This window comes from Rhinatrema bivittatum, chromosome 8 (genome assembly GCF_901001135.1).
Source record: "Rhinatrema bivittatum chromosome 8, aRhiBiv1.1, whole genome shotgun sequence".
NCBI lineage: Eukaryota > Metazoa > Chordata > Amphibia > Gymnophiona > Rhinatrematidae > Rhinatrema > Rhinatrema bivittatum.
The window spans coordinates 220,264,208-220,276,288 of NC_042622.1; the positions used below are offsets into that span (position 1 = coordinate 220,264,208).

The 12,081-nt window shown below is 45.1% G+C and overlaps 1 protein-coding gene across 3 annotated transcripts in view; it reads left to right on the forward strand.

The window, feature by feature from the left end:
* The window catches only part of R3HDM4 (R3H domain containing 4), an 87,610-nt gene that overhangs the window by 42,413 nt on the left and 33,116 nt on the right, over positions 1-12,081 (forward strand). For all 3 annotated transcript variants that reach the window (XM_029613456.1, XM_029613455.1, XM_029613457.1), the window contains exons 2-3: positions 6,149-6,303; positions 7,252-7,370. In XM_029613456.1, coding sequence (XP_029469316.1) covers positions 6,149-6,303; positions 7,252-7,370 — 274 coding nt within the window. The remainder of the gene's footprint in view (positions 1-6,148; positions 6,304-7,251; positions 7,371-12,081) is intronic.

The following is a 12,081-nucleotide window of genomic DNA, read 5'->3' on the forward strand; positions in this document are numbered from 1 at the left end:
AAGCCCCTACGAGCCATCAAGTTTTCTAGGACTCCCTATTCCCACCACCTTTAGTAGGAAGCAGGCTTTCCCACTTCATTCTATCCGGGGCACGGGTCAATCGACCTTTACTCTCGGAGTTATAAGGAGGCACTCTCTCTCTCTCAGCTTCATTCTTGCTGCACCTGTACTGCCTGGCCCACTGCAATCCACACTACAGGCTTCTGCTAAAGGAGATCAATCCTCTCCTCCCAAAATGGTGCCCCCCCCCCCCCCAACCTTTACTGGCGCTACTCCGCTTGACATGGAGTACGATAGCCTCCGTTGAACCCGAACTTCATTCTCTCAGAAGAGGCCAAGTGAGGAACGGATCCTCGGCACCACAAGTTTTGTCATCAGGGTTCCGCGGTGGTACTGCTGCACCCCTTTCGTCGACATAGGAACCGGATATATTTCCTACCTAGACGACTACCTGCGGGTGGCCGCTAGCCTATCCACCCTGCGACCAATCTTTTTCTTCTGGCCTGATCCACACTACATGCATACGCAAAATCCCATCTGCGACACACACAGGCCCTGCAGTTCATTGTGACCCCCTTTCTTTCGATCATTCAGAGCAGAATCCTCCTCCTTCAGCCCGAACACAGGCCCTGCAAAATGTATTGATCGCACTCTTATCTCGCACTTCATATGCAACCATATGTGCCATTCACACTGGACCCAATAGAGTCAGTTCTTCATCTTCCTTCTGCTGCAGACTCCCTCCCTCCCAGAAGCCGCGGACACTTGAAGTGATGGCAGGACACATCGGTGTTACCTGTAGGCTTACTCCATCCCACATGATACACCACTACTGTGGACAACAGTCCTCTATTTCACCCACTTACGGATCACAGACTGTCCCACTTACAGCGGGCGCGACGCATCAACCGCCGGGAGCGTCCGGGTCCGACCCGTTCTTCAGACATTCGAGCGGACTCTTTGTACCCTCATCCTTATGCTCCACCTAAACATTCATGGTTTCCCATTCTGCTTCACCAAAGAAGGACGGTCAGGTTCCAGATTCCCTGCAGAGCTCCAGTAGGAATCCTCAAACGAGTAGGAAGCAGATTCATATCCCTGCGTTCCTATTTTCTCCTGAAGTTAATAACTTCTAGGCATTCACCTTTACTTTTTCATACCCTTGACTGGTATTTTCAAGTGGCGTCAACTTAAAAAAAACAAAACACAAAAAAAACCCAAACCCCCAAGGAATGGACAGATGCACTAGGCGTTTTTTTCCCATCTCGACCTCTTCGCATTTGAGCAGAACGATATACTTGACCTATTTTGCTGACTCTGCCCAACCTCCCGTCCTCTCTCACAGGTCGTAATCCTCGTAGACTTAGAGAAAGTCTACTCCCATTACCAGCCTTCCAGAACTATCCAGAACTACATCGCAGATTGCGTGAAACTAATTTTAATGTCAAACCAAACAGTCATGATATGCCTCCCTAAAGCAGTTATTGTTGGCCCACCGATCCCTCAAAAAGAAAAAAACAAAACATCCAACACCTTCTCGCCCAAGCAGTAATTGCTGCACGGCTCAGACCCCAGTTCCAGGGTTCTTTCCCTAAGCTTGGAGTTCTTCTGCTCTCATCGCAGAACACATTCTCCTGCACATAAACTACAAAAAAACCAAAACCCTGCACTGCACCTTCGGTTGTTTTTTACTATCAGCGCAGGTCCATCAGACAGTCTCCAGTCTTCCTCCACCTCCTTTGCCGGAGCCCTCTGATCAGCTTTGGCTCGGGCATACCTCAGTGCCATGACCCTTGCCATTACCCCTTCAATCTGTGTCTGCTCTCTGCCCCGCTCACCTCCAAGTTCATGTCTGGGATCTTGCGTTTCCGGTTACGGCTCGATATCCTATAATTCCATGGGACATAAACAGAGTTCCATAGCACATTCATGCTCCCACTACGGGGACCCCTACACACTTTTTACCCATGTTCCCTCGCCTGAAGGCAGCTTTTTCAATCGCTTCCACCTTCCCCAGGCACATTGGCAAACTACGACCCATCTTGGGCTAACCGCCCTGTCAATTTTTCACCAGGACAGGGTTGCACTGCGTGCACATCCCGCCTTCTACACACAGATGCTTGTCTGCTTCTACATCAACCAATCTACTGCCTCCTGTTTTTTTTCCAAAAAACTCGAGCTTACCATTGCAAGCTTACCCTCCATACACTATTTTTTGTAACCAAACATTCACTTTTTCACAACGTCAAAATCCTTCTGACTACAGAGCCCCGCAGCTCTACGTCTCCTTTAACCCGAATACCCGAGACCGCCTATCTTCAATGACACTCTCTTGACTTGGATCTCGGACTGCTTTCTTCTCTGCTGTCAGCAGCATTCAAAGACCCTGTCTACAACCTATTTCATACACCACGTCCATACTGTACTTGCTTCACTGGACTATCTCCTTGAATGGCCTACCCTGGTGCTTGCAACACAACCCCAGGGTCCTCGCTGTATCTGATAACCTTCCGCTACTACTTTTCAAGCAGACTGCAGATGACGCACACAGGACAGACACAATCCTCAGGTTACACATATCTAAACCACTATGACAACACCATCATAAAACTGTCTGCCTATGGTCTAAGCTTTGAGCGCAATTTCCTGGTTCCATCAGGGACACATGATATGGGCTATATGCGCTCAATACATTAGCTGGGGACTCCCAGACAGCATGACTAATTCATGCTGCTTATCTATGAGAAAAGAGCAAGTTTGCTCACAGTAAAGATAGCAGATGAATTAGCCATGCTGACCCTCCTGCCTCCCCGGACAGTTTGTCACTTTGCATCTCATCTTGCTTTGATACAGACTAAGGAGACTTGAGGCAGCATGGAATCATACAAGCAGGCGCGCCTCACTATCAAAGATAAGTTTTCAGCTTTGAGAGCTGCGCCACCTAGTGGCACGGAGGACGTTCCCAGACAGCATGGCTAATTCATCTGCTATCTACGGAAAACACAGTTTATGGTGAGAAAACTTGCTCATCTCTGGGCCAAGATATTACTCGCTACTTAAGGGTAATAACTGGGTCTGTGCTCCCATGCTGTTCTACAAGGCGCAGTATAATGAGGGCTGTTCTTTGGTGGGGTATATGTATGAATATGTGTGACTATGGTTGTGTATGTTAGTGTGTATGTTGGGGTTGCATCTGGTGTGGGTAAATGAAAAATGGGTCGTCGTATTGAGGGCTAATATAGTTGTTTTTGTTGTATTTGATGTTGCACATTATTACACTTAATGACTTAATAAAGAGGAATTTAAAAAAAAAAAAAAAGAAAAGAGGCAACATCTGCCAGGAAAGCTTTTTCTAAAAATCATGATATCCATCAGGTCCTGGACATTTACCCTTAAGGAGAGCCAATATGGCCGATTGTATATCTGAAAGAGTAATAGGTGCAGACAGTTTCTCTGTACTAACAGGCAGACATTTTGGTAAGTTAAGAGAGTCCAGAAGAGATCTAATATCCACTGGATCAGCTCTCCCAGAAGCAGCATGCAGAGTAGCAAAATGGTGAACAAAATCTTTCTCAGTGAGCCATCCCTTGCCTTTCAGAGGCAGGTACTTCTATTATAGAGATTGTTATTCAAAGGGTTTGTCCAGAATACTTTTCAAATTACTTGGACAAACTCAGTTTTAAATTGCCTGCTCTGCCGAATGGACACATTTTAGTCAGGTAAGTCATTAACCAGATACAAAAGAGGGCAGGGAGCATTCTGCGCTTGTCAGATGTAGCCAGTTAAATTGGGCTGGAAAGATCACTGTGTAAATTAACCCAGTCGTGTTTAGCAGGACACTTCTCGGGTAACTTTCCCACACTGGCTCAGAGCAAGGTCCAACAACTCCACCATCCTGTTCTGGACAGTGGCCAGTTATGTCACAAGTACCCAGCAGATCCAATTTCTACTCTCCAGTTTGCTCAATATGGTCCTCATTATTTCTTAAACTAAAAGGGTTTGATCCTTCATCATATGCATCCAAGCCTTTTGTGTATTTACTCATTATCCCTTTAAGATCAAACTGCCATTTTGTCATCATTTAAAATGGATGAGAGCATATTGTTTTCAGTATCAAAATGTTAGTGATAGAAGGTAGAACTTAAAGATACAGAGTATCTGGTGAACACACCGCCTCACCTTCCTATGCTGACTTCTCTCTGCCTTCCTGAATTTCTCTTCCTGTGCCCTGATTCAGTGTTTGTAAAGTTGAGAGTTGTGGGTGGAAAGGGCAAGACAGAATGATGGCTAAAGTAGTGCAAGGAGTCAATCTTGTAGAGCTGATAGCTGGGAGATAACCTTAGCTAGAGCAGTGTAGATAATCAAACTTGTATAGCTGATGCCTGGGAGATAATGTAAGTACAGTGGGTGGGGAGAAGGGCAAGAAATGGCTATGAGCAGTTAGGATAGGTTTTATGGCTGAGGGCTGGGAGGTACCCTTTACTAGAGTTGTGTAGGCTATAGTGCAGTGTTTCCCAACCTTCTCCTGGAGGCTCACCTAACTGGTCTGCATATGAGAGATTTTACTCCTGGGGGAATTCTGTGCACAAAAACTTAAAATTCTGCATACTTTATATTGTTCAAATTAACAGTTTACATGATGGTCTTTAAGTAATAACTTTTTTCTGTATTAAATTTAAAATGTAATTACCTAAAGATGCAGAATTTCCCTAGAAATTCACTGTAAGAGTGTCTCTTCCACTCTCTCCCTACTCCCCTGGCCACTTTGCCCTTTCAGGCCCCAACTTCTCTACCTGCCAGTATCTCTCCTCTCCACCTCTAAACTCAACCTCTTCCACTCTATCGCCACTCCCAGAGTTTGGCCCCGTTCTCAGTACTGCCCCTTACACAGGGTTCCCTCTGTCCCTCCCTCTCTCACATACATGCTCCCTCTCTCTAGTGCACATACACACACCCTCATACAGGCTCCCTCACTCTCTCGAACACACACATCCCCTCATACAGGGTCCCTCTCTCTTGCATACACACCCACACAAGCTCCCTTTCTCTCTCACATATACACCCTCACACAGGCTACTTATCTCTCTCTCTCACATACCCCACACTGGCTCTCTCTCACACATACAAAGTTCCTTCACACAGGCCAGCACCCTCACATACACAGGATCCCTTTTTCATACACACGAGCTCCCAATCTCTCACACACATACACACTCCTTCACAATCTCCTCATATAGGCTCTCGCTCTCTCTGGCATCCACACTCAAGCACCCCCCCTCCTCTCTCTCACACACCCCCTGCTCTCTCTCTCACATCCTCTCCCCTCCCCCCTCCCTTCTCACACACACACCTCTCTACACACACACACTCTCACCGGGGCCGCCTTCACTGCAAGCAGAGCGCATCCCATGGCACACTGGGGCCTTCATCTTCGCCGCGCATGGCACGCCGGGGTCTCCTCTGCCATTTTCTGCGCAGAATTTGGTAATTCTGCGCAGGGCGGGGGAATTCTGCATTCCTCAATAGTGCAGAATTCACTCAGGACTAAGATTTGCATATCTTGGATACCTAGTGTATGCAAATTTCTAATGCATACTCACTGTGGCAATCCTGAAAACCAGACCAGCTAGCTGTGCCTCCAGGAGAGGGTTGGGAAACAGTGCTTTAATGCAAGCCTTGGAATAGCCATCATGCTGGGCTTCCATCATCCTTCTATACTAAGGCTCCAGGAGGGGCTGGAGATGCTTGCCCTGTGCAAGTTTTATGGTGTCAGTTCTCCGGTCATACAAGACTTCTTATTGCAGCCTCTGCTGTGTAATGGTCATATATTTTTTTCTATTTTAATTTCTCACCTCTCCTTTCAAGATTCAAGGCAGGTTACAAATAAGTACACACACAATTTAAAAAACATAACTGAGTACTAAAATTAATTTAAACCCCCCCCCAATAATGTTTCGCAACCGCCCTTCAAAAAATAAAAAATACATTTCAAACAAAAGCTCATCAAACTTGTACTGTTTTTATTGGTATTGGTTTACAACAGGCACACTATTAAAACTTTGAAATTATCTAATGTTTATGCCAAATCATCCCAGGCTACGGAAACCAAATTTGTGGACTGAGTTTCTTTTTTTATTGTCTCTTGCAGCCTTATCGATGATGGTCTTCCTATTCTCCCGAGATCTCCATGTAAGAAGTTCTCGCCAGCCAAACGGAAACAGTACTACATCAATCAAGCAGTGCGCAACTCTGACCTCATCCCAAAGGCCAAGGGACGCAAGAGTCTCCAAAGGCTGGAGAATAGTAAGAGCCCATGTTCCTGGCCAGCAGATGGGAATAACAAGGAGCCTGTCTTGGGCTAACCCAACATTGCAGTGACAGTGCTGCACGCTCTCATATTAAGGGATCTGGGTTTGATTCCTAGCTCAGGTCATTCCCCAGATCAGCCCTAGGACTGAGGATGTTGCAGAGGCAGTGTCCACAGCCCCAGGGGCAAGGGAGTCCGTCATCACTCAACGGCAGCACCTAGTGGCAGGATTTATGGCCTCTGATTACAGGTTCAGAGGGGATCCCTGATACATGGCCCCCAGCCAAAGGACAGATACTGCAATAACCAAACTAAAGTAAGTTGGGAGGGGATATAACATAATGGGGGAAAACACCCCAGCACTTGTGAATGAAGGCTCATGATTGAGATCTCAGCCCTGGCTCTGTCCCAACTGGAAGCCCAAAAGAGCAGGAGGAAGCTGCCATATCCCACCCGCAAAAAAGGAGCCTGTGTTCCTAGCAATCAGATTGGAGAGGCAGAGTGCATGCGTGACCCAATATCCAGCATTCATACAAATGTTATTTTTCTCCATAATTTCCCTCAATCCTGTACATAACAGCAGCCATTATCCTCTCCAGCCCAGTATCCCAATTAAAGCTTGATTAAAAAGGAAGCCATTATTCAGTTTTTAACAGTCAAGTGCTTGTTTTTCATTGCTAATGTCATCAAGAAACTAATTCACAGCTAAGCAGTGCTGGCCTGCCCCCAGAATCCAGATTGGAACCCTGAAGAGCCGCAAGATGTTAGCTACAAAGTGTAGTGGTAATGTGAGTAGGCTAGTAATGGCCAAAGGACCATCTGGGAGTCTCTCACTTGAGACCACTGAGTGTCAGTCATTGATCTGGCTGACAGTTGCCTTGAGTTCTGTGTGGAGGTTGTGCCTTGGCGCTGCTTTTTCAGTTTAAGGATTCTCTGTTCCATAGCTCGTTACCTGATGACCCTGCTGGAAAGAGATGAGTGCCTGACTGATGAAGGGGAACTCACAAACCATGCGTCTCCCAGCATCTTTACCCAGGCTTGCAACAACACAACCTACATGCAGGTACGTGTACTCTCCCTTAGAAGAACCTCTGCAGGTCCAGCATACCTGATGTAAGTAAAGGAAAATTGGTTCTTACCTGCTAATTTTCGTTTCTGTAGTACCACGGATCAGTCTAGACAGTGGGTTGTGCCTCACTTTCAGCAAATAGAGAAAGAGAAAAACTTGAAGGGCACTCTCTCTTAGTCTGGTGCACCCTCTGTGTCCCTTCAATATTAAAAGGGGAGGTGAAAGAAGCTATTTTAGCCAAAAGATCTTCATTCAAAAATTGGAAGAAGGATCCAACAGAAGAAAATAGGATAAAGCATAAACATTGGCAAGTTAAATGTAAGACATTGATAAGACAGGCTAAGAGAGAATTTGAAAAGAAGTTGGCTGTAGAGGCAAAAACTCACAGTAAAAACTTTTTTAAATATATCCGAAGCAGAAAGCTTGTGAGGGAGTCAGTTGGACCGTTAGATGATCGAGGGGTTAAAGGGGCACTTAGAGAAGATAAGGCCATCGCGGAAAGATTAAATGATTTCTTTGCTTCGGTGTTTACTGAAGAGGATGTTGGGGAGGTACCCGTAATGGAGAAGGTTTTCATGGGTAATGATTCAGATGGACTGAATCAAATCACGGTGAACCTAGAAGATGTGGTAGGCCTGATTGACAAACTGAAGAGTAGTAAATCACCTGGACCGGATGGTATACACCCCAGAGTTCTGAAGGAACTAAAAAATGAAATTTCAGACCTATTAGTAAAAATTTGTGACTTATCATTAAAATCATCCATTGTACCAGAAGACTGGAGGATAGCAAATGTAACCCCAATATTTAAAAAGGGCTCCAGGGGCGATCCGGGAAACTACAGACCGGTTAGCCTGACTTCAGTGCCAGGAAAAATAGTGGAAAGTGTTCTAAACATCAAAATCACAGAACATATAGAAAGACATGGTTTAATGGAACAAAGTCAGCATGGCTTTACCTAGGGCAAGTCTTGCCTCACAAATCTGCTTCACTTTTTGAAGGAGTTAATAAACATGTGGATAAAGGTGAACCGGTAGATATAGTATACTTGGATTTTCAGAAGGCATTTGACAAAGTTCCTCATGAGAGGCTTCTAGGAAAAGTAAAAAGTCATGGGATAGGTGGCGATGTCCTTTCGTGGATTGCAAGCTGGCTAAAAGACAGGAAACAGAGAGTAGGATTAAATGGGCAATTTTCTCAGTGGAAGGGAGTGGACAGTGGAGTGCCTCAGGGATCTGTATTGGGACCCTTACTGTTCAATATATTTATAAATGATCTGGAAAGAAATACGACGAGTGAGATAATCAAATTTGCAGATGACACAAAATTGTTCAGAGTAGTTAAATCACAAGCAGATTGTGATAAATTGCAGGAAGACCTTGTGAGACTGGAAAATTGGGCATCCAAATGGCAGATGAAATTTAATGTGGATAAGTGCAAGGTGATGCATATAGGGAAAATAACCCATGCTATAATTACACGATGTTGGGTTCCATATTAGGTGCTAGAACCCAAGAAAGAGATCTAGGTGTCATAGTGGATAACACATTGAAATCGTCGGTTCAGTGTGCTGCGGCAGTCAAAAAAGCAAACAGAATGTTGGGAATTATTAGAAAAGGAATGATGAATAAAACGGAAAATGTCATAATGCCTCTGTATCGCTCCATGGTAAGACCGCACCTTGAATACTGTGTACAATTCTGGTCGCCGCATCTCAAAAAAGATATAATTGCGATGGAGAAGGTACAGAGAAGGGCTACCAAAATGATAAGGGGAATGGAACAACTCCCCTATGAGGAAAGACTAAAGAGGTTAGGACTTTTCAGCTTGGAGAAGAGACGACTGAGGGGGGATATGATAGAGGTGTTTAAAATCATGAGAGGTCTAGAACGGGTAGATGTGAATCGGTTATTTACTCTTTCGGATAATAGAAAGACTAGGGGACACTCCATGAAGTTAGCATGGGGCACATTTAAAACTAATCGGAGAAAGTTCTTTTTTACTCAACGCACAATTAAACTCTGGAATTTGTTGCCAGAGAATGTGGTTCGTGCAGTTAGTATAGCTGTGTTTAAAAAAGGATTGGATAAGTTCTTGGAGGAGAAGTCCATTACCTGCTATTAAGTTCACTTAGAGAATAGCCACTGCCATTAGCAATGGTTACATGGAATAGACTTAGTTTTTGGGTACTTGCCAGGTTCTTATGGCCTGGATTGGCCACTGTTGGAAACAGGATGCTGGGCTTGATGGACCCTTGGTCTGACCCAGTATGGCATTTTCTTATGTTCTTATGTTCTTATTTAGAATATTAAAGCAGATAAAAAAACAACTGTTGAACAGATCAAACCAAATTTTAAAATCAAAACTATGTACATATCCTAACCTAGAGAAATCTCCTTGAAGAAGAACATGAAAAATGTGCCATGAGCATCCGGTGTCTTCTTAATTGCATAGTTTATACGAACTGAGTAACTGTTAAGAAAGAATACAAAGAAAAAAGAAGTCCATGACCTTACCCCAGGGTGGGCGTCTTAACTGTTCCGTGGTACTACAGGAACGAAAATTAGCAGGTAAGAACCAATTTTCCTTTCCCTGTACGTACCCAGATCAGTCCAGACAGTGGGATGTACCAAAGCTTCCCTACGTAGGGTGGGCCCTGGACAGTCCCACTCAAATAACGTGTGTACCGAAAGAACCAAAGCATTGTGCTTGGACATCTAGATAATGCTTCGCAAAAGTGTGCAAAGATTTCCAAGTAGCCGCTCTACAGATTTCTTGCAGGGAAAACTGACCGGCTCTCTGCCCAAGAGGTTGCCTGCGAATGGAGAGAGTGCATCTTGAGACCCTCTGGAACAGCGCGGCAAATAAGGGCGGAGGCAATCATCTATTTCAACCAACGAGCTATTGTGGTTTTGGACGCCTTGTTCCCCTTGTTAGGTCCGCTCCACAGAACGAAAAGATGATCCGAAATGCGAAAATCATTGGTAACTTCGAGGTAGCGGAGCAGAACTCTTCTGACATCTAGCCGCCTCAATTCCGCCGAGAGAAAAGGGGTCAGTGTCAGGAAACGCCGGAAGCGCCACAGACTGATCTAAATGGAATGTTGAAACAACCTCGGATGACCATTGAGCCTGAGTTGACTGAGTTTGACATACGGCTCTCCAGCCGGAGAGACTTGCATCCGTGGTAATTATCACCCACTGTGGTACCTCAGGTCCACGCCCTGTAACAGGTGATCCAGATTGTGCCACCAGTGTAGACTGTCCTTGGCGTAATCCGAGAGCGGCAATGGAGTTTGAAACTCCTGTGAAATTGGCTTCCATCGGGAAAGCAACGCTCTTTGTAATGGACGCATATGCGCAAAAGCCCAGGGTACCAAATCTTTAGTTGATGCCATAGAACCCAGGACTTGGAGGTAGTCCCACACTGTGGGAACTAGCAGAGAGCGGAAATTCTGAACTTGAGAAATCAGATTGAGTGCTCTGTCGTGACAGAGAGAAACCTTGTCCTCCTTGGTATTGAAGTGTGCTCCTAGGAAATCCAGAGTCTGAGAGGAAGTGAGGTTGCTCTTGGCAAAGTTGACAATCTACCCTAGAAAGCTCAGAAGATGCAATACTTTGTCGACCGCCATTTCGCACCGATCCTTGGACTTCACTCGGATGAGCCAATCATCCAGATAAGGGTGGACTAGAATTCCCTCCTTTCGCAGAGCCGCAGCTACCACTACAATTACCTTGGTGAATGTGCGGGGTGCGGTCGCCAGGCCAAAAGGAAGAGACTGAAATTGTACTGTAATACCTAGTAAAAATGGAAGATCTAACAGATATTGCCATTTACGGCTATTTTGTATTTCAGTTTATATTAAGCATTACCACATGCATGTGTATATATATTGTACATAGTTATGCATACAGGCTGTTAGCTGTTCCCTGTCTCAACCTACGATTTTCTTGTATGCATTGAACATTATATTCTGCTTCGTATATGGTGAACGTCTGTACTTGGCATGGTTATACTGTTTTACAATAAAATATAAATTAAAAAAAAAAATGCATTGCCCCTGAGGCAGCTCTTGTCAAAAGAGCGAAACTCGGCCAGAGTCGGGCTATTTTCAATAAAGGTCTTTCTTATACACCGATCTCTATGTTGTCTACTCCTCCAACTTTCTATCCTGCACATCCTTAAGCGCGGCTGACCCAGCTACCGGGATTGTCTTCTTCGTTACGGCCGACACCGAAGCATCTACCTTCGGTATCCACAGAAAATCCAGCGTGTCCTCAGGTAGAGGATACAACTTCTCCGTGGCTCTGCCAACTTTTAAGCCAGCATCTGGAGTCTCCCACTCCTGGAGAACTAATTTCTTTGCTGATTTGTGAAAAGGAAAAGTTTTGGTCAGCCCCTGTTATGGATTCAGACCATGCACACTGGTATCCTGCCCAGGGGCTCTGACCTGGGGGGCTAATTTCATATAAACACACAATTACTGGGATTATACCTGGGGGCTTGAACCCAGGGACTTATCCCCTACACAAATGGCCATACACAATTACTGGGATTATACCTGGGGGCTTGAACCCAGGGGCTTATCCCCTGCACAGAGAGTCACACACAAACTTGGATTCAGTTTGTCATTGTTCCAGGTAAGGAAGTAAATGTATTTGAGCGATAGGAGGATAGAACAAATAAGATCAGATCAGATGGAAGA